This window comes from Manis pentadactyla, chromosome 4, assembly GCF_030020395.1.
Source record: "Manis pentadactyla isolate mManPen7 chromosome 4, mManPen7.hap1, whole genome shotgun sequence".
Lineage (NCBI taxonomy): Eukaryota > Metazoa > Chordata > Mammalia > Pholidota > Manidae > Manis > Manis pentadactyla.
In genome coordinates this window covers 168,480,384-168,502,243 of record NC_080022.1, presented here as the reverse complement: position 1 = coordinate 168,502,243, position 21,860 = coordinate 168,480,384, and the positions used below count along the sequence as shown (strand labels likewise).

At 56.3% G+C, this 21,860-nt stretch overlaps 1 protein-coding gene across 5 annotated transcripts; it reads right to left on the bottom strand.

Annotated features, from left to right (window-relative positions):
- Positions 1–242: 242 nt before the first annotated feature.
- On the bottom strand, positions 243–21,652 carry STARD3 (StAR related lipid transfer domain containing 3). Of its 5 annotated transcripts, XM_036930369.2 has the most exons (15): positions 21,506–21,650; positions 9,520–9,777; positions 6,318–6,395; positions 5,921–5,998; positions 5,755–5,808; positions 5,253–5,370; positions 4,960–5,058; positions 4,679–4,734; positions 4,234–4,326; positions 3,511–3,573; positions 3,256–3,351; positions 2,808–2,887; positions 2,614–2,718; positions 1,398–1,491; positions 243–983 (listed from the first exon to the last, which is right to left on the bottom strand). In XM_036930369.2, exons 2-15 carry the CDS (start codon positions 9,727–9,729, stop codon positions 879–881), a joined length of 1,329 nt encoding a protein of 442 aa, XP_036786264.2. In that variant the 5' UTR covers positions 9,730–9,777; positions 21,506–21,650; the 3' UTR covers positions 243–878. The 5 variants fall into 5 exon arrangements, with proteins under 5 accessions (XP_036786264.2, XP_036786267.2, XP_036786265.2 ...); XM_036930372.2 differs by lacking the exon at positions 1,398–1,491 and having other exon boundaries at positions 21,506–21,651; XM_036930370.2 differs by lacking the exon at positions 5,755–5,808.
- Between the last annotated feature and the right edge of the window lie 208 nt (positions 21,653–21,860).

The following is a 21,860-nucleotide window of genomic DNA, read 5'->3' as shown; positions in this document are numbered from 1 at the left end:
GAGCACCGCTGGGTCTTTCCTACCTCCTCCCAAGTCCGGGGCCAGAGACTTTAACCTGACCTTCCCTCCCAGGCGGCCAGGTGAGGGGATGGGGCATTTTTCTCTGACCAGTCATCCACTCAGGTGAACCATTCAGAAAAGTGGGGGGATCCAGGAACAGTGTCCCCTCTGGCCCCACCCTCCCTCCCGCCTCCACAGTGCTGCCCTTGTCTTCCCTCAAGAGGCCAGGCCAGAGGGGTTGCTTTTTTTTTAGTTCATGTTTTTATTAAGTGGCTCAAATTACAAAGGTCCCCAAGGAGGCCCTGGGGGAGGGAGAGAACCTGGGAGAGGCAGAGGATCACTGCCAGCACCCACCACACTCACCTGCCACCCCTCCCCAACAACTGCACATGGACAAAGGTCCCAGATCCTTTAAATAACCCTTAAAACCACGACGACAGAGTAGGCAGGGGAAGGGGCTCCTGCACTTCAACGCTGGTGACAGGGCTGCCCTGACTATCCTTCCCAGGGCCCTGACCTCCCCAGCCAAGTCGGAGGCTCCCATTCCAGACCCTGTCCCTGGCTAGGTAGGGGACAGAGGGTCCCCCCTCCAAGAGGGCATAGACACCATGTAAACACTGGCTGGAGAGACCCCACTTGCCTCAGTGGCAGAGCCCCGGAGTCCAGATACTCAACCCCACAACCTACTCGCAGCCACGGCTCTGGCCACGGCGTGGCATGCTGGAGGGTGGTAGCCAAGGTGCTGCCGTGGGTGCAGCCTCTCCCGCCTCACTGCTTGAGGTCAGGTCCTCTTAGGCAGTGGAAGCCCCACTGGCCCCTTTCTGGCTCTGGAGGCTGTGGCGACATGACCCTGGCCCGCAGGGTAGCGAGGGGCGTGGTTAGAGCCGGGCCCCCAGCTCTCCTATGCGCTGCCGCAGGTGAAAGGCAAATTCAAACATGGTGGCTGCCAGGCTCTGGTGGATGAGGTACCGGGGCAGGCGGCCCTGGGGGAGGCAGGAAGAAGTCCCAGGATGGCTTGCCCTCAGCAGGTGCTGCCCCTCAACAATGGGCACCATCAGGGGGTGCTCTGGGCCAGAACGCAGGTGCAGCTCTGGAATGCAGCCTAGGCCGCCCTCCCCAACCCCTGGCAGGAAGAACATGCCGTGCTGAGTCTTGGCACCAGCCACACAAACAGACCCAGGAGGGGCTGGGTTGGCAGCCAGCCACCCCTCCTCAGGGCCTCCGGAGTCTGACATGAGAGAGGAGAGGCACAGGCCCTCCACCAACTCAGGGCGAGACCATCTGGACCCTGCCCCAAATTTTAGAGTAAAAAAGGAGATGGAGTGTAGGGGAGGCCCCGAGCAAGACAGGGAGCTCCAAGGTCTCCCAGCACATCCCCTCCACTCCCCCGAGCCCACCTTGAGATTGGTATTAAGGATCCAGATGAAGGTACAGACTCGGGGGTTACTGGCTGCCTTGAGCACGATGAAGCCCCCAGGACCGTTCTCTCCCCTAAGAGAAAGGCACCGCTGGAGGGGGACTGGGAGCAGGCAAGGCCTCTGACCACCTCCACCCCCTTTTTTCGGCCCATCTTGCACTGGGATAGAAGTGGAAGGGAACTACTGGTCTTGCAACCGCTACCCTGCCTAAGCAGGGCCCAGAATAGGTGTCCTCGATGCCACAGGATACAGCCTTCCACCCCCACCCCCAGGTAATGCTCAGATCCCACGACAGCTTGCGATGTCTGCACAACCCCCAGTGGCAGGAGGTTCAGCTCCCGGGCCTCATCTACTCTGTCCAGGGATTCCAGGTTAGCTCTGGCTGCGAAGAGGTGGGCTGGGCCCAGCCAAGGAGCAGTGCAGTGCCGGTGGGCTCCAGGAGGTGGCACCTTCTCAGGAGGCTGGCAGGGTCTGTGCTCTCTGGTGCCCATCCAGTGGCAATTTAATTTGCCCACAACTCCATTGAGCACTCTAAGCCGATTCAATAGACCAGGATATTGGCACCCAGAGAGGGAACAAGCTTGCCCATCACCCAGGAAGTCCAGGGTGGTGCCAAGACCAGAGCCTCCATCTTGTACTCAAAGAACAGTGCCCTCTGTGGAGCCCCAAGGGGAAGAGTGGGGCATCCAGCAGGAGGCCTCCTGCAGCCCCGGAGTCTAAGATTAGACAGCAGAACTGGAGGATGCCCCGAAACAGGCAGCAGGGAGACTGTAACACCTCTTCTGGGGGGACTTCCAAGTGCTCAGGAAGAAAGGCAAGGGAGCAGGACAAGGCGAGGAGGATGAAGCGACTGATGCCTCAGCAGGAAGGTGAAGCTCCAGCAGGCAGACCTCCTGCTCAGGTCGCCCAGGACAGCACAGCCTGCCTTCCCCGGCCTGGCCCTCAGCCACGGCATGCCCCTGGAGCTCCCTGCAGCCTGGGTGGCATGCTTCCAGCCATTATTTCCCAGAGTCTCCAGCAGGCAGAGCAGCAGATTAGCAGGATTAGGGGCCAAGAGGGGCAAATCCCAGGAACAGGGGAGCAGGAAGGTGGCCTCAGCAGGAGAAAGCACCCAGCTGTACACACCATACCATCCTGCCCTCACAACCATCAGGGGAGGCCCAACTGGGATGACCCTGGGCACAGCAAGGCTCACCTGACGTATTTGTGCGTTGGGGGCTTGCTGCAGTGGGTGGTAGCTATCCCTGATGACAGGTATCGGTCTCTGCGCCGCTCGATGCGTCGGACATTCACGAAGTCCCTGGGGAGGGAGGATTAGATCAGGGGAGCCAAGCCCAAGATCTAAAGGCAGGAGGCCTGCATGAGAGAGGGGGGCTTGGTGATACCCACCTGGGGGAGACCACACCACCCGCAGCCCCTGCAGACACATCATAGGAGATGAGCGTGTTGTCTTCTACTCGCTGCAGGATCTGTGGGCCATCAAGGGAGACATGAGGTGCAGCCCAGCCAAGGAAGATGCAAGGGATGGGCTCCCAGTACCTCAGGAAACCCCAGGCTAGCCTCTTCTCTGCCCAGGTCCCTTTACTAACGTCGTTCCCATTCACGGGCTCCAGGCTGGGTGCTCTATGAACACTCTCTTTCCATCATTCCTCTCCGGAGTCTGTTACCATCATCCCCATTTTACAGATTGGGAAACTGAGGCACACAGCAGTTCAAAGACATGACCCAGATTTCCAGAGTGTAAATGATCATGCTAGGGTATGACTGGCCTTGATCTGTCATGTTGTTCTGCCTCTGCCCTGAGAAGTGGCCATGCCAGGCCCCTGGCTCTGCTCACCTGGCATGCGGTCACCGTCTTGTTCCACAGCACCATCCTCTCGGGCTGCAGGATCACTTCCTGGTATACCAGCTCTGCAGGGCAGGGCAGGAAGGTCTGGGGCAGGACAGGTGGAGGGCTGGGTTGTGCTGGATGTGCTCAAGCACACCGGCCCCTCCCTCTTGGTGGGGAGAAACACGCCAGAGGGGCCCTCAACCCATTCCTGGAGTCCCAGACAGAGCAGGCGACTGCAGGGCACTGGCTTCCCTCACTCACCTTCAGGATGAATGTCTTGCCATGAAAGGGAACCTCGATGGTGTACACAGTATCCCCATATTCCTGTGGCAGGGACAGAGGGTGGCAGGGAGGTGGGGGAAGGGCAGGGGGAGGCGGAGGGAGTGGGGAGGGCTGGCGGCACACAAAGGGGTGATAGGCAGGGCAGGTTTTCAGCAGCTTGGGGTAGGAAACTCCAGGAGTTTGGAGATATTTGAGCAGCTGTTCAAAAACAGTGGTTCTAACAAATGTCCAGCAACAAGGAGAGAGAGGCTTTTGATATCAAGTTAAAAGACAGGAGCACGGCTGCAGCTGCCACCACGGAGAATCGTGTCTCCAGGCCCAGAAGTGCTGCCAGAAAACTGGGATATTTCCCCTCTCTTTTCCAAGCTCTCTGCCACCATTTTAGATAATGTTGTTTTGATCATGAAAACAAAACACTGGACACAAGGCAGAAGCCTGGCTTCCCCTTCGAAGCTAAGCTGAGGGAGTAGGGGCATGGGGGGGAGAAGAGGGTGTGTGTGGGGAAGCAGTGGGGAGCAGCATGTAAACAAAATGTCCAGTCCCCGGCCTCCTGCCAAGTGGTGACCCCAGGGCCCAGCCTCTCTCCTGAGACAGGGACATGGTTCCAACCTGTGCAATCCTTGGGTTTATTGTTCAGGCCCCAGAAAAGGGAGTGAAAACTCCCACCACACGGGGTGGGTCAGGTGGAACAGAGGTTCTTACATTATTCTTCTCAAACTTCCAGTTCTCCTCTTGGGCCAAGATCTGGTCCACCACTGCCATGGCCTCCTTCCCCTGGTGGATGTACTCCCGTTCCTGGCCAGGGATGGGCAGCAGGGAAGGGTCAGCCTGGGGCCTGCACCCCACTGTGATCCCGGTCAGTTCTTTCTCCAGACACCCACACACCCCCTATGAAAGCCTGACCCAGCCAGATGTGGGGTCCAGGCTGGTCTCTTGGGCCCTGTGGGGGTCCTGGGGCCAGGTGCTCGGGCTGTGCAGCTCCCCCTGGGCCCCAGGCATGAAGCAGATACTCTGATGGACACTGGCATTCAGGCTGCCTGAGGCCTACTCTCCGCTGGGAAGCCCCTGCTCACCCAGGCTGAGCCCAGCACTGGCCCTTCTCTGGGTGCCCACCCCACAGGTAGGGTGGGGGCGGGCTGCCAAATACCTGCACAGAGAAGCCTTTCTTTCCAATGACTTCCTCCTCTGATTCATTGTCAGACCCTGCAGAAAACAAGCACGATGACAATGGGAAGGGGTGGGGAGAGACTGTTGGGAGGTAGTGGGGTTCAAGTACAAGTGCGAGGAAATGGGGGATGAGTGTGTGTGGGAGAGGGCTGCTCGCTTTCCCCAGGGAGCTGACAGAAGGAACAGAAAGAACAGACCCAGCCAACCCACCCCTCATCAAGCCCCTCCCTGAGGGCAGTTCCCCCACCCGCCAGCCCTCACCTGCAAAGGATTCTGGGGGTGAATAGAACTGGCCCTCAGACAAAGAGCCAGAGAAGAGTAGGGGTCCGCGGGCGACAGCAGCCTGGGCAGCAAGATACCCTGGGGGAGCAGATATGGGCAGACATTGTCATACCTCAGCAGCCAGGGCTCTACCTTGCCCCAAGCTCACTCTTAGGCTCTCAGAGGCTGTTCAGAGTCGGCAACATAGCTCAGAACTGGCTCTCATGCATGCAAGTCTCCTCTCTCGGGGCTAGGATAACCTTCACTGCACCCCTTTACCCCCCAACACTCACATCGCTCCTCCTCGGCCTCCTGGGGTAGGACTTTGAAGTCAAGGAACCAGGTCTCCAACCAGGCAAGGACAAAGGAGACGATGGGGAGCAGGTAGCCGAATGCCCCTTTGCTGAGCAGCTGTGGAGGGAGGGGACTGAGCTCCATGGCAAGGGGTCACCCCAAACCCAGATTCCCCTTTCGGGGCTACCAGCTCAGGCATATACCCACTCCTGGTACCAGCTGCTTGGGGACCCTCCATGGCCCATGCCCCTGAGATGGGCTGATGAGTTCTGAGCAGGATAAACGAAGGTTAGGCTAAAGGAAGAACTTTCTGTTCTTGGGTTGCAGTGGGGCAAGTGGGGAAGCCAGTGAAGACGACACTTGGAAATATGGAAGGATAGGACTCCCCCTCAGGAGTCCAACCCTGACAATATCCCAAATCAGAGAAATGGTCCCTTCTTAGGAGAAACCCATCCCTTGGGCCAGATGCCTACCAGACCAGCCAGACCCTGAGCCACTGACCTCCGAGAGGATGACCTTGACAATGAGGAATGCACTGGACACCAGTGTGGTGACCTGCCCAGGGTAGGGAAAGAGGGAGAGAGACTGGGGAGTGAGTCCTCCTCCACCCCATCCCTTGCACCTGCCCCCCCAGAGCACGAGAGCTGCCGGGAGAGTGGCATCTTACCGCAATCACCCACCAGTGCCGGAGCCGCAGCACAGCGTATCCCAGAAGCAGTCCCGAGAAGCGGAAGAAAGCCAGGACCTGGACAGGGTGAAGGGAGATGAGATGCCATCCCAGGCCAACCAGTGCCCCACGCCTGCTGCACGCTGACCCCCTCCAGGCCTGCGCCCCAGGTTCCCTCCACATGGGGGTGCGCACCTCAGGAGAGCATGGCTGTCAGTTTCTTTGGGGCAATTTGGATGTGACCTTCTTGTGGCTTCATTTAGAAACTTTTTATGAATACTGAGGGATCCCCGATCAGGTCAGGATGTGTGTGGCAAAAAAAAAGAATCAGCCCGAGTCCTGTCCCCAGCAACCTCTCTGCCCGAGAGGGCCCTCAGGATCCCCTCAGGTCACTCACAAAGATGTCAAAGAAGGAGGTCTTAAAGTTGTATTGGATGATCTCCTGCTCCAGGTTCTTCTGGATGCCTGTGTTAGTCTGGAAAAGGGAGATGCAGACAGCTCTCCAGGCAGAACCAGGTCCCAGGGCTGCCCCTCATCTCCTGGAAAAGGGACGGCGCGAGGCGAAGGGGGAACCTGGAGGAGAAGCCGCCGAAGCACCGAAGGAGCTCAGCTAGAGGATCCTGTAAGGATCCAGGCAGCCCAGACACTGGTGGGCACACCCACAGGAAGGCGTAGGCTTGGAAGGCCCTGGGGCTGTGTAGAGGAGGTGACGGGCCCTCTGCAGGTAGACAGGGCTGGCAGGCAGGGTGCCGGGAGCCTGCCTCTTTTCACATAATTTCATCTCCCTCCCATCACTGTGGTGCTGCACCTTCCCACCAACCATCCATCTGGGGTAATAATGGGGGCTAGGGGTGGGGAGTGGTGTCAGACAGAGCCCCAGGTGGCAAATCAATTGATTAGATTTGTGCTTAATGGGCAAAATCCATCAGGCGGTGGGAGAGGATGGCCAGCAACGGAGACAAAGTGAGCAGACTTGTCCTGACCCCTGTCCCAGCTTTGGCCACCCACACATTTTCAGTAGGACCGCTGAGACCTTGGCTGGGGAGGGAAGGGGTCTGGATGGATACCGAGAGCCAGACTGTGGCCTGATCCCTCAGGAGGGATGGGTGGCAGACCTTGGCTTCTGCAGGTGGGAGCACCAGTCCCCTAGGAAAAGAAGAGCACAAGGGACCTCTGGGGAACCGGGGAGCTGGGGAGCCTGAGACGGAGGACTCTTCACAACCACCTAGACCGGGTGATCTGAATTTGGGCCGGGGTGCGGCGGGGGTGCTTATTAAAGATCCAGATGTTTAGACCAGAGTCTGAATTCAGGGTGAGCTGAGCACCTGGAGTCTTTATAAAGCTCCCAGGTGATTCAGATGCTCAGGGCAGGAGCCAGGAGTCTGGACAGCCCCCTCACCAACACCCAAATGCCCCAGCACATCCCTTCCACATGCCTCTACCTCCAGACCACGCTGAGCCTGTGGAATCCCACACCCCCTGCCCCTGGCCTGACAAGCCACCGCACCCCAGCTCAGCCCCGCTCACACACCTCAGACTGCTCCCTCTTGGGCTCCAGGCCCCCCACCCCTAATGGTGGGCTGTCCCTCAGAGCTCTGGCCTCCTCCCTTTCCTCTTTACAGAGAACTCTCCCTCTGTGGGTACCCGCCTGCCCTGATAGCACCAGGACTCAGTGGAGCAGAGCTCAGTCCCTGCTTTGTCAGTCTCTGGCTACAAGACTGTACCCAGGTCCTTGCATGCAATGGCAACACAGAGTCTGTTAGAGAACTAAAAACATACATGCTCCAAAATATGAAAATAAAACTACAAAACTGAAAATTAGTAACATTTTAATTAAAATTGATGAAGTATTATGCTAACTCTATTAATTGTTAAATCCAGCATTCTGAAACTTTTCCTTACATTTGCAAACAATTTAAATGTTAGATTTTTCTTGCTTTGAAAAAATTCCCCAGTATGCATGATGAGTGCTGAGCTATTACAGCCAATATGTCCAGATAATTCCAGAAGTTAAATTTGCAAAAGTTTGTCAGCTCTTTTCTGGCAAGAAAATATATATTGAGTGAAGGATGTGGGTGAATTTCAGTGCTTGCTCTGAGGCTGGATGGGACCTTCCAAAGGAAGAAGGCTTAAGACCTTGGAAGCTCTCCAAACAGCCCTGAACCTTGCTGGGCCTCAGCTTTTCCAACTGTGAGATGGTCCGTAAGGTCCTCGTGGCAGTGATTCCATCTCACTGAAGGTGCCAGCTCATCTTTGTGCACAAAGACAGTCACCCCCAAAACCCTATGGCTCAACATGCCCAGAATCAAACTTACCCTCCTCGACCCCAAAACAACACCCTCTCTAAACTCCTCGCTTCCATCAGTGGCCATTGTTTCCCTGTCCCTCAACCTTGAGACCTGGAGGAAGGGTACGTTCAGAATCCCGACCCACTCTGCAGAAGGAAAACAAGAGGAGGCTCAGAGAGGCTGAGTCCCTTGTTGAGGTCACAGAGCTAATTCAGAGGAGCTGCTGGGACTCACTGAGCCTGGGATGCCCTGCTGCCACAGCTCCTTCCTCTGGGGTCAGATCCTGCTCTGCCCTATCAGCTCTACCCTGGAGATGAGGCCGCACTGCTAGCCAGCCCAGCACTACACAGGGGGGTGCAGTGCAGACCCAGTGTTGAGAGGCAGCTCCATTTCCAGGCTGCTAGGCGGCATCTCACCAAACCTGGAGGCCAAACTGAGGGGCACTGGAGGAGCAACCAAAATGGGGAGAGAGCTCGGGGAGCCACTGGGAACTGGGAGTTTTTACTGGCTTGCTCCTCCCTGCACCCTCTGCTTTTAGCACAGTGCCTGAGACACAGCAAGGGCTCAGAAAATGTTTGATGAATGAATGTATGGAGTCAGAAAGCAACACAGGGCAGAAAGAAGACAATGTTTCAATAGCTCAACCAGAGTCCACTGGACAATCTCCTCCCTTCTCAGGAACGTCCACTAGAGGGCAGTTTGTCCCAGGGTCGAGTGTGAACTCTGGAGCCACAGGGTCTGGATTCAACTGTGCCTCCTTCAGACTTGCTGAGACCTGCACAAATGACTCAACCCCTCTGTGAGTAAAATTGCATTATTTCCAGAATCTCTCGCCTGGTCTTAGTGCATCTCCACATCAATAGGTGTTTCCAAGGGATGGAGAGAAGTAGTCCATCTCCGTATCAACAGGTAATTACAAGAGGGTGCAGGGCTTTTCTGAGGGCTTTTCTGGACCAGTGAGGTTGGGTGGGGCCTCTTCTTCTGCAATCCAGTCACAAGAGACATGGGAGAGCAGACGTGGACGACTGCTTGTAAGAAATAAATGCATTTCTCCCACTTTATTTCTCCCTTTGACTGATTTTGGTATCAAAGGTATTTTGCCCCGGATCTCCCCCACCCCACCCCACCCACCCCATGGTTATACCCTCAGAGCTCTACTTTCTTTCTCTGTTCTTTCTTTCAGCTGTTCTTATCTTCCTCTTCTTCATTTTACCCAGGGATCAACCCCACTGGAGAAGCAACCCCCCATATGGCAGATGGCGTGGGTGTCCCCCCAACACCACCCGTGTTCCCAGCCTCGGCCCCACTCACATTCAGCTCAATGATCCAGAGCAGAGAGATGAAGAGCAGGTCAAAGGTGACAAAGAGACAAAAGGTACGGCGGACATCAGAGATGGCCCGGTGCTTCTCAGGAGGTGGCAGGAGGAAGTGAGAGGAGAGGTCCTGCCTGGGGGGCAGCGAGGAGCTGAGGGACGCCACGGCTGGCAGACTGCGCTCCAAGTCCCCAGACAGTTTGTTCATCCTGGTGGGCCCCACCTCAAGGTGGGAATGCGGGTGTCAGCAGCAGGGCTGGGGAGAGGCAGGGCAGCTGGGTCAGGCACGCACGGCAGGAGGCTGGACTTTCCGTTAACCTCTTTCATCTCTTCATGCACAGCCCCCAGGGACCACATTTGCTCCAAACACATCTGCCCCCTCTGCTTGTCCCAACCCCATAGCCCAGGGTCCTCTCTGGCTATGGGCCTTCTCTCCTAAATTCCCTCTAGTGGCCTGACCTGCAGGCTAGGGGGGTTTCAATTTCCCCCTCACCCTGTTCCCTTCCTTACCACCTTCCCGGCAGAGCCCAGCAGGTTGGGATTGGGGTCCATAGTGCAACCTCCGAGGGCTCTGGGGTCCTCTCTGCTGCCTGGGGGCATGGCCTGCTCCTGCCTAGCCCAGCCCTGTGGTTCAGCCTCTAGTCCAGTCAACAGCCTCTAGCCGGCCCCCACCCCAAGGAGAAGAGGGCCCCAAGCTCTGTTCTTTGTTTTCCAAACACAAAGCCACATTCCCTCCCAGCAGCCAGCCCTACTCCCCCACCCCCTAATCTATGGCAACTGGGAGGGACTGTGCTCTCCCGCGTGTGCTCTCCCAGTGGGACAGGGGAGGGAGGGAGTGAGGACATCCTGGCCCCTTCTCTCTACCCCCTCCCCCACCTCAGGCCCAACCATGGCCTCTCACCTGGAGGACTCCCACTTGCTCCTAAAGGGAGAGCCTCCAGGCTGCCTCTCACCCTGCAGCACCTCACACAAGGGCCAGAGAAAGCTTTCCAAGACATCAGTCAGACCCTGCCATGCCCGGCACAACCCTCCGGAGGCCGCACCCTCGCGGCCTAGACCCCGCGGGGCTGGCTCTGCCCACCTCCTCCAGCAGCTCCTCTCAGAGGCCTGCCCCTGTCTCATCGCCACTGCCACCCTGGCTGGTGCGTCCGTAAGTGTGGCGGCCCTGGCCTGCCTCAGGGCCTTGGACCTAGCTCTGCGGGATGCTGCCTGGAATGCTCTTCCACTCCTTTCAACTGGCAGCTCAAAAGTCCTCTCCTTGGAGCCCGGCCCCGCCCCCAGTCACAGTGCTGTGTTGTGTTATGGGACTTTATGTTCTTCAGTGAACCCCTCAATATCTGAAATGATCTTACTTATTGTTCTGCAGGGTGTTTACCTGGCTTGGTCACTGCTGTCTCCAGGGCCTAGCACAATGCCTGGTACTTAACAGGTATTGAATAATTGATTATTGAATAAATGGCTGCCCCAGAGTGTCTGCTGGCCCTCAGCTCTGTTAGGCATGTTAGGGAGAAAGACAGGCATGAGCAGCCAGAAAAAGGGACGATAAGGCTCAAAGGAGAAGCAGTGCAAACTCTGCCCAGGTAGCAGGTCCCATGTGAAAACAACAAAGGCTTTGCAGGGAGGTAACTTTCTCCCCAACCAGATCCCAACAGGGGTGCAATTGAGCGGAACTAGGCACTGCCCACATCACACCTCAGCCCAGGGAAAGGACACTCGGTGAGGGAGGGCCACACAGATGAACCTGTAAATCAAATAACCCCACCTTGGCAGTCAAGGAGGCGCCTCCTAACTAGAACGCAACATACAAGCCTCCCACCAAACAGATCGAGGCCTTTGTCTACCTTGACTCTGGCCCACTCCTCCCTTGGCGTGTATTCAAATAAAACTTTCACTCTGTTTGCTATTGTGTCTCTGCCTTCCATTCTTTGTTGCAGCCAGGACCGGGGAGAAGGAACTGAACCAGTAACAGCCCCATGCTATGCAGCTGAAAGGGACAGGACAAACTCTGAAGAGAATAAGAACCAGCCACCACCCAGGGAGTGGCCAGGGCTCCCCTGCCCACAGCCGTGCGGCATGACCACACAGGGCAGGAAGGTTCCTCCTGTTTTACAGATAAGACAGCCCAGGCTCAGAGAGGTGAACAGACTTACACATCCCTTAACTGCCTGTGCAGCCATTTAACTTAAATTCTTATGAACCCTGAGCAAAATGGGCCCACAGCGCTCCCCTTCTGCCGTGCAAACCGCAGGCATAAAGCCTCTGCTCCACCAAATTACTGGTAAGCAGCCCTGAGAAGCCCTATCCCCTGGGCAGGGGAAGGAAAGGTCACTCTAGAGGCAGAGAGGAGCTGACTCAGTGTGGTGGGGCCTGAACTTGTGGGGCTTGATCAAGTCTCCCTGAGTCCTCTCACACACCAGCACCAGGGGGCAAGTTTGGAGACCAGAGGAAGGGGAGCCCTACATGTTTGCCCCTGATCCTGGGAAGAGCAAGATCTAGCTAGACTCTGCTCCTGGTCAGCTGTCCCTCCCATACCTTTGTCAGGTCTACTAGCTTCTAGGGCCCCCTCAATAAACTGGATCCATAACAAGCCCCCCGGTTTGTGGCCAGCAGGAGGTTCTGGCCCATCCCTCTGCCTCTGCACAAATCCTGGTGGACAGGAGCTGACTGTTTGCAGCAGAGGCACCAGCCCAAGGCCACCCCCAACACCGGGCTCTTGAAGTTGCCATGACAAGCGCATCTCAAGGGTCCTGAGGGAAAGCTGGGCCCAGCTCTGGGAGGAGGCAGTCTGCCAGCAATGGGCCCCCCAACATCCATCAGCCAGACCTGGTGCCAGACTGAATGCTCAGCGCATCCCTCACTGTGACAACGCCACAGCTTCGGGGTGGTGACATTTTCTTGTCTCTAATGGCCCTCTTGTCTCCTGCCAGACCTATCCCCATCTCTCCTCCCCTCTCCTATTTCCCTCACAAACTACCTTTCCATCTTTGCTTTGCAAGTCTTTGCACCGCCCCCCCCATGTCCACCTTTATCTCGCCCCCTCTCTGGGTCTTCCTCGCTGTCTCCTGTGTGTGAGTCTCCCCCTTTCTCTGGCTTCCTCTCACAGTTCTCTCTCTCTCCTGCCCGTCTGTATCTGCCGTCACCCTGTCTCTCTCTCCCTCTTCTCTATCCCACTGCAGGCTGCCGTGGCTTCCCTACTCGTCTGCCCTGCTTTCTCCCTCCCTCCCTGGGGACACACCTTGGGTGGCAGCAGCTTGGGTGTGAGACACACTTGGAGTGGCAGCAGCACTGACACTCACATGCCCAGACATCCCTGTTGACGTGAGAGACACAGACCGGGGCTGAGAGCAGAGGCACTGGGAAGCCCGGGAGGGCCGCAGGCACAGGGCTCTGAAGCGGGGGTGCAGTCAGCTGGCCAAGAGTCAGGGAGGGGGGTTCTGCATCCCCCTCCCCCAAGAAAGCAGCCCAGAGTCCAGACAAGCAAGAGCCTGAACAAGAGACCAAGCCCCAGTCAGGAGGGAGACCTGGCACCGGGCTCGGAGCCGCCGCTGGTCCCAAGCAACTCTGGGCAAGTGCTCACCAAGCCTCTGTTTCTTTATCTGGGAAAAAAAGTTAGTGGTTTTTTTAAAAAAAACTTTTTTTAAGCAAGAGAAACTTTTTAAAAAAGAAAACCTTACTTGGAACTTACTATAGAAAACAGATAAAAACAGGACTGGTATGGTCCTGCCACAGAAGGCGGCGGCCAGCCAGCTCCCAGCCAGCCTGCCCTCAGACTCCAGGCTCATCCCTGAGGCCCCTCCTCGGGCATAATTTGAAAACCACTCACTCAGATGACTTCAAAAGGCCTCTGAGCTCTGTCAGACCACCTGCCAGTCTAAGAGGTGACCCTCGGGGGCAGAAGGTGGCAGCTGCTGGCAGAACAGCTAGGCCTGGCCTCCGCCCTGCTGTGCCCACCCTCCTGATGACAGGGAGGCAGGAATGAGTGTTACGTGGCTGGTGATGGCAGGGCTGCCACCCAGCCCCCAGGGAACAGCACCCCCTGCCAAGCCCACTGCCGCTGCCACCTGCCCACCTCCACCCAGCCGAGCGCTTTCAGAGGTGTCAGGAGGGGAACAGCACGTGTGGCCTAAAGGAGTCCGCCTGGGTTGGCTGCAGACTTAACACTCACTCAATGTGTTTTCAGAAGCTGAGCTGCTAAGGCCTGGGGAGAGTGGGAGGAGGGAGGGGAACAGTTTTCTCACCCTAGGTTGGAAGGGGAAGAGGGTTGGGGAGGGGGAGGCAAGCCAGGTCTCCAGGCAGAGCGGATTAGTCAAGCGATTTCAGCTCCTGAGGCACAAGCGAGGGGTGGGCACAGGCCCTTGCACCCCTCCCAGGCCTTCTCGTACTTGTCCCTGGAAATGCCCATCCTGGCCAGCTTCTGGGTGGGACTCCTGACTCAGGGCAGGCAATAGCAAGCAGCTGGTACTGTGGAGACAGAGCTGGACTCTGCGGTCAGGGTTCAAATCTCAGTGCCCTTATTGGCTGTGCCATCTGGGTGAACAGATCCATTCTGAGATTCAGTTTCCTCAGTTGCATAAATAAAGGCAATGTTAATATACTTAATGCCACAGAACTGTACACTCAAAAATGATTAAAATGGCAAATTTTATGTTATATTTATTCTACCACAAGAAGAAGAGCATCAGCAATTGCTGCCTTGCAGGGCTGGCATTTGTGTGAGTGCCAGGAGGAGGTGCGGCAGGTACTCTGCCAGTGGTGGCTGAGATGGATCACATACTGGTGAGGCCATTCAGGTGAGAAGGTACTGGGGTGAGGGAAGGCTTACACACTACAATGCCTTGTAATAAAATCACCCCGAAAGGCCTGGGTTCAAATCTGAGCTCTACAATCCCCCTGCCGGGCGAGCCAGAGCAAGCTCTCTAAGCCTGAAGCTGGGGTTCCCTCACCCGTATACAGCAAGGACTAGGTCATTCCAGCCCGAGGCAGAGGTGAAGTCCCAGGTTGCGGGTGAGGGCAGGAAGTGGGGGGCTGTCCTGGCTCCCTGCACAGGCTCTTGAGGGAGTGGCAGGACTGATCTCTGATACCACCCCTTCCCACTGGTGCCTGGCCACACCGCAGCTCCAAGCTCCATCCACCTCCCAGCCACCCCAGTTCTGAATTTCCACAGCTCTTGGGGGCAGGGGCACAGACGGGGCCTTGCTGGTCCTCAGTCACACACCAGGCCAGAAGCTCCAGCCACGTCTCTGCAGCTCGACACCCTGGTTGCCTGCAGCCCCCAGCTGGCGCTTCCTGGCCAAGGCAAGTCTGCATTTTGAACAACGCCACTTACTGGGCAAGCCTCAGAGGATGCATCTTGAAATTGGGGATACCTGGCTTGAGCCTGGGCTGTCTAGGTCTTCGAAGGACACAGCGATGCACGCAGCACGCCCAGACCAGTGCTAGGCACTACCGAGCAAGCCCGCAGCAGATGTTCGCCGCCACTGCCACCATTGAATCTTCTCACCCTTTCCCGCCTCCCACCTCCTCCAGGGTGCTGGCCCAAACTCAACAAGGTCTTACTAGATTGGTTCCACAGGGCTCTGCTGTGTAATCCTGGGGGCAGGGGAACAAATCTCACCTATATCCAGAAACGATCCACATTTCTGGGCCATGTGGCTTTTCTAAACCCTCTCTCAAGGCCAAGGGGCCAGTAGACACAGGCTCTCAACACCTTCCCTGTTCTGCATTCCTCAGGCAGTGCTAGCACTAGCCCCACACAGGCCAGGAGGACCCCTGGTGGGGTCCCTAGTTCAGTACAAATCAGGAGGAATCAGTGAAGCCAAGAAAGAACCAGACCCCAGGCCAGGAAAAGTTCAAACTCTGGGTTCCCACCCTCTACCACTGAACCTCTCCACGCCTGTTTAAACAGGGGCAACAGCAGTGCCTGCTTCCTACAGGCACTGTAAGGATTAAGTGACTCTATTAAGTGCAATGGCCTAGAACAGTCCCTGACACAGGGTCATCGCTGCATAAGCATTAGCCATCATGGCATATCCCTGCCTCTTCTTCAGATGACACAGGCTTGAGCTCTGACTGCCCCTGGGACAGGGCTGGGGTTGTTCTGGCTCAAGCCGTAGTTAATGGAGAATCCACAGATGGGCGGAGGCAGAGGCCGTGGGTGTGGAAGAGGTTGGCCGTGGCCTACTCCTGCTGCTGGCCAGCCTGGGAGGGAGCTAGTTCAGGGAGCGGGACAGGAGACCAAACAGGCCTGGGGACCATCCAGATGGGCCAGCACAGAAGAAACAAATCCGGGCTGGCCGTGGCCCAGGCTGGCGCCCTATAGACACCACCTCCTTTACTCACCTCCCCCCACCCCCAGAGCTGCGGAGATGAGGATAGAATGGAAGAAAATGAAGCTTGAGAGGCCTGCCCACAGTCCCCGAGCCAGGATGGGACTGAGCTGGCCCCAGAGGCATGTGGGCATCCCCCTGTGCTGGCTGGGACCCACTGTAGTTGTCTCCAGAGCCTCTGCTGCCCAGGGAGCAGATGGCAAAACACCCTAAAGAGCTTAACAGCCTCCCAGCCAGGGCCTGTGGAGAGCCCAGCATCCTTTCTCCACGTCTAAATCGCCAGCAAACCTGTGGGCTCTTCCTTCAAAATCCAGCCAGTGTCTGCCTGTTGCTCACCACCACCACTACCATCACCCTGTTCCAGCCATCATATCTCACCTGCTACAGTTTCCTGACCACCACCCTGTCCTCATTCCAAGTCTATTCTCAACACAGCAGCCAGAGGGATCCTGGTATAGGTCAGACCACATCTCATCAATGCCCCAAACCTCCAATGGCTCCCAGCTCACTGAGTAAAGGCCAAAGTCCCCACTCTGGCCTACAAGACCCCTCTTCCCCTGGCCTCTTCCCCTTGAACCCTCTGCTCCAGTCACACTGGTCCCTCTTGGTTCCTTGGACATATTTGGCACACTCCCACCCCAGGACCCTTGCACCTGCTGTCCTCTCTGTCTGGAGCTCCTCCCCCAGGTCTCTGCAGTGTTCCCTCCTTCCTGGTCTCTATGTGAACATCCCTTTGGAGAGGCCTTCCCCAAACTCCCTGTTTAGCCCCCACCCTCCATCCCCTTATCCTGCTTTAATATTCTTCACAGCATGTATCTCCCCAGACGTGTATGTCTACCCATTGGTGTTTACTGCCTGTCTTCTACCACTGGAACGCAAGCCTCAGCTGAGCAGGCGTTCTCTGTGCTTTGCTCACTATGCTCTGCTCAGTGCCCAGAATGGCACCAGGTGTATAGTAGACATTCAGGAAGAGTGCTGATCAACTATTTACAAGGTCCGTGCACAGGTGCTCGTGTACACTCATGCCCAGCCCTGACCGAGCAGCCCCTCCCTGTCCAGACTGCCTCTCCTGGAGCTGGATTCCGCCCTCTGCTGGTGTCTTCTGCAGCCCAGAGACCAGGCAGCCCTGCCACCAGTGGGCAAGGGGCACTGGTTTCCTGGGCACCTCAGGCATGAGAGCTACTTCCCTTCCTCTCCCTGAGCCCTGACTCACAGGGAGAAGACTGGCGGGATGTTAAATTCCTTGGATAGTGAAGGTCAAGGAAGAGGAAGGACTTGCTCCCCGGCCAGACCCCAGCACTCCTCTCCTGCTGTGGGGGTCAGTCCCCCCCCAAGGCTCTCCTGACCACTGGCTGCTCCCAGGACACACCGAGGCCAGCAGGTCTCCCTTCCGTGCTTCCACTTCTTTCCCTGTGTTCTTGTTCTGGAATGAACTCACCCCAAGGGAGAACTCTGCCTCTTCAGAGACCAGTTCAAACATCACCTCCTGGGCAAAGCTTCCCTCACCTTCCAGGCTTCCCCAATCCCCAGTCTCAGGACTGAGGCTCAGCACTTCCCTTATCACATAGCTAGACTTGAATGAGAGAGTCATCTCTCCTCGAGCTCTTGAGGCCCAGGTCACACTGCTTGGCCATGGTACGTATAGTAAGGTAACTGGTCTGTGGGCCCAGAATGCCCACTCTAGAACTGGGGGACAGGCATGAGCTTGGGGACTGGGCATCAGACCTGAAGTCAAAAGCCCAAGGCCATTCCTCATTACGCCTTGTGCCCTTGACCAAAGCACTAAGTCTCCATGAATCTCAGTCTCCTTGTCTGTAAAATTGGGATAATACAGTGACCACTTCACAGAGTTACTGAAAAGATTAGAAATAATGCATGGCAAATGTCTGTGCTTAGTTTCTCGTAGCTATGACTACTGTTCGGGGCCCTTGGCCAGGCATGTGCAGCATGGCACTTTGCCCCAAATGAGGGTCCCGTCAGCACTGCCGGACGGAAGGGTGGGCCCCAGGCTCAGGGAGCTGACTAAGGATGGCACATACTCAGCTCCACTGCAATTCAGGGCTCACTGGCCCACGCCGTCAGCCTCGGCACGGAAGGCTTACTGGACCTTACCTGGCCCTGCCTACAGAAGGTTTGGGAAGTTCCCTGGGAGAACAGGAGTTTAAGGAGAGGAGGACACAGAAGCAGTGACAAAAAAACTCTCAAAGCTGAAGCTGGGCTCCGTTTCTCCTTTCCTTCTGGGGAAGTGGAAAGGGGAAGAGTCAAGCTAAAACAGAAATTATATTCACCATTGTATACTACCCTCCCCCTACCCAATCCGAGGTTCTGGCAGTACCTGAACTAGAAAACCTAAACAAACTGAGATCTACTCAGCCCTCCTGCTCCCTCCACATGCCAGGCCCTGTTAAGTGGCAGGAACGCCCCAGCTCTATTATTCCAAGACCCCTGCTTGGCCTGCCAGGGGCTGGTGAGTCAGGCCCCATCCCACCCTAGTGCTCTTGGGTAAAATTTGGGGTTAATAAGGCAAGTTCTCAAGCGCAATCTGGAAAGGGCCAGTCATCTTCCCGGAGAGACCTCCGTCCGATTGGCCCACTCGAGGGAAGTCCCCGGCAGGGTCAGGCACTTCAGCACAGTCTCCTCCCAGCCCCAGCCCCAGCCAGACAAAAGCCAGGACCAGTTTCTTCCCAGTCAGAAGCTCACAGGATACACAACTGGCCACGTGGAATGTATTCCTTGTCCCTTGCCCCACTGATGTGGCAGCTGCCGCTTTGGGGCTCGGGCCCCAAGACAGTTTCTGGGAGACATTTGTGGACCTGGAGTGAGGAGACAGTTCTTGAAGTCCCCACTGAGTGACCTTGACCTTACTTCCCTGAATTTCAGCTTCCTCATCTGTAAAACAGAGCTAATAATCCACTGCTTGATCCAACAAGTATGAGCTGAGGAATCAACAGGATTTTTGGTTTCTCCCTCACATGCCCCCAAACAGCTCTCGGTGTGTGAGAGCTCGGTTCAGGGCGGCACACGGACTGAGAGCCTACAGCACGCCACACACTCTTCTGGTCCCTGCAGATATTCGTGGGCTCCAGTCTGGTGATGGAAGCCAACAAATAAACAACACGTGGGGCCACACTGTGACCAGCACTTTCAGGGACGAATGAACAAAGGACTGTGGGGTCCCACAGAAGGAAGCATCTGACCCAGGCTGGAGTGGGTGAGGTCAGGAAAGCCACCAGGGGAGGAGCCACCTGACCCTGGCCTGAAGAACCCGCATCTATCAGCTAGGGGCGAGGAAGATGAGCATTCCAGGCAGGCAAACCAGCGTGAACAGCCCAGACTCTGGTCTAAAGCACAGGCCCAGCCCACAGGCGTGCATGCTGACCCTACCTCAGGAGGTCTGCCTCCAAATGCCAAGTTCCAGGCCTCCAAACCTCCCCAGGGCATGGTCCCCGCAGGCTCCTAAACAAAGGGGGTCACTTCCTCATGGCCAACTGAGGAAAGGAATCCCCAACCTCAGCAGAGGAGGCTGCCTCTGCCCTCCTGCCCACCTCGGCTTCTTCCCCCTGCAAGAACTCTGCTCAGAGGACCCAGCTCTCCATTCTCTGGGCCCACCTGGATCTCTGCCTCCCTCTGGTAAATGCATCATCTCATTCTAAGGCCCTCACTGACTGTGGGCTCCTCTGGGAAGCCATCTTGGCCTTTCTCTCCCTTGGGTTCCCAGGGCCATTTCTCTGGATTAATGCTTGTCATATAACATTTATCCATCTCCAGAGTCATTTCCGGAGCTGACTGATATCAGGTCTGGGTCTTTTTCACTCAAGAATTCTCACTAGATAAATCCAGATCCTTTCCCCAATGCCCTTTACTCTAGCATTTTGCTTATTGACAAGGAGCAAAGCTTTGGGGTTCTGGGACAGAATGAGAAGTACGTCACACCAAGCGTCTTCAAGCAGCTTCTGAAATTAAGAGTCATAACCACTGCTCTATATTGCTCTTGTATAAATAACACCTAACACTTATTTATTGAACACTTCGTGTGCTGTTTCAAGCCCTATACACACATTATTTCATTTACACCTCATGGTAACTCTATCAGGTGGGCACATTACTATCTCCATTTTACAAATGAGGGAAGTAAGGCACTGACTTCATCAAGGTCACAAAACAGTGTCCGGACCCAGGTCACCTGATTCGGGAGTCTGTTCTCACTATGCTCCTATAACGGGGTGCTTGTAAGGACACAGAGGGGCAGTAATTAGTCTAGGGAGGTGGGGAGGACGTCAATCCAGAGACATTACTGTCTGAGCAGAGCACTGAAAGACAAAGAGAAGGTGGCCCACCGGATGATAGAGAAGGTACTTTCCAGGCAGAGAGGCTGGTGTGTGCAAAGGCATGGAGAGATGAAATAGCAATGTGTGGGCAAGTGCATACTGTGGTGCAATATTATTAGGCCATCGGGTGCACAGAGGAAACTGGTAAGGAAGAGGTCAAATGATAGATTTATAAATCGTGCTAGGGATTCACTCTTTTCCCACAGGCAGTGGGAAGCCATCAAACAGTTTTAAACAAGAAAGTGACACTGAAACTTGGGTTTAAAAAGGCAAGCAGCCGTAAATGGGAAGTTGCTGGGAAGTCCCTGCAGTGATCCTGGTGAGAAACACATCAACAACGTGGTAACGGAAGAGATGGAGGCCCAGGACCAGGCGTGAAGCAAGTTCAGGAAGTTAGCTGGATTAGGTCACCTCTTAGATATGGGGACTGAGTGAGAAAAGGAAGATAAGTTTAAGATACTCCCAGGTTTCTGGCTGGAATGAGCAGCACAGGAAGAATGAGTGTGCAGGGGAAAAGACCAGTTCAAAGTTAGATACATGAGCTGCAGCTGAAGGGGACTGGCCACTTGATGGCCAAATCTGGGGCTCCAGGGAGGGGCTGTGCAGAAGATGTAGATTTGGGCACCTTTCAGGTATTTGAGTGGTATAAAGCTGAAGCCATGGGAGTGGATGAGACCATCCAGATTCAGTGTACAGAGTGAAGGTCTGGGCAGAAGAGGTGAATGTGAGACGGTACTTCTGTCAGAGGAGTAGGAAGAAAATAAGATGCTGAGGCAGGGGATGCCCAAAGGGGAGGGGGCACGTGTCGATTATGCAGATTAGGAATGTTGTCACGACTGTTATGCATCTTTAAGAACTCAAGAAAGATACTTAAAAGGGCCTTTTGGAGGTCGACTAAGAAGTTATTCACTGCCGTTTCCAAAGGAAGTTCGGGGAGACAGGATGACAGTGAGACGTACCGGGGTGTGCAGGTATTTTCATCATCCTCAGACCCTGACCCCTCCCCACATCCAAACCCTGACTCTTAATGCCCAGATACCATCCCCTCGCCTCTCCCCTCAGAATTAAGACGGAAGCTTTGGAGGGCGATCCGGAACGCCCTACCGGGGCCCTCTCGGGTGGGCGGGGCCGCGGAGGGTCAGCGCTGGAGACCCCAGAACCCCGCGCGGGGCGGAGCGAGGCCAAGCCCAGGAAGGGAGCGGAACCTGGGACGCGGAGGGTGTGGGAAGGGTCGGAGGGAACCAAGGACGGACATTGGGCCGAGGGACAGGATCTGCTGGCAAGATCCCTCGTACCCCTACCCGGTCCCAGTGATCTCTCCTGGACCCACCTGCTCCGTGTCAGCCATGGCCCCGGCTCTTCCTGCCCCCGCCGCAGTCCGGCTCCGCGGCCCCGGCAACGCCTCCGAGCGGAAGGGGATCTCCCAGCAGCGCCACTTCCGCCGCTGAGGCCGCCCGGGAGAGCGAGCGGGGACCTGGGACTGAAGCCCCGCCCCCTCCCCTCAGCCTCCGCCCCCAAGCCCTTGGGCCCCACCCTTCGCGAAGGGCCGGAGGTGGTGGTTGCCTAAGTGGGTCGTCCCGCTAGTGGAGGAAAGGGGAAGAAGTTCAGGGGCATCACCGTTGTTGGGCCACCTAGGCCCGGGTCAGGGGAAAAAAAGGAGGTTCCTGAGGAGGCTGGTGGGGGCA

Excerpts from the sequence above, each read along its gene's own strand:
- STARD3 (XM_036930369.2), bottom strand. The coding sequence starts at position 9,729 with ATGAACAAACTGTCTGGGGACTTGGAGCGCAGTCTGCCAGCCGTGGCG. Across the intron at positions 5,371-5,754 it reads TCAAGGTCATCCTCTCGGAG|CTGCTCAGCAAAGGGGCATT; the intron begins GTCAGTGGCTCA and ends CTCCCTCCACAG. Across the intron at positions 3,352-3,510 it reads GCAAGACATTCATCCTGAAG|ACCTTCCTGCCCTGCCCTGC; the intron begins GTGAGTGAGGGA and ends GTCCTGCCCCAG.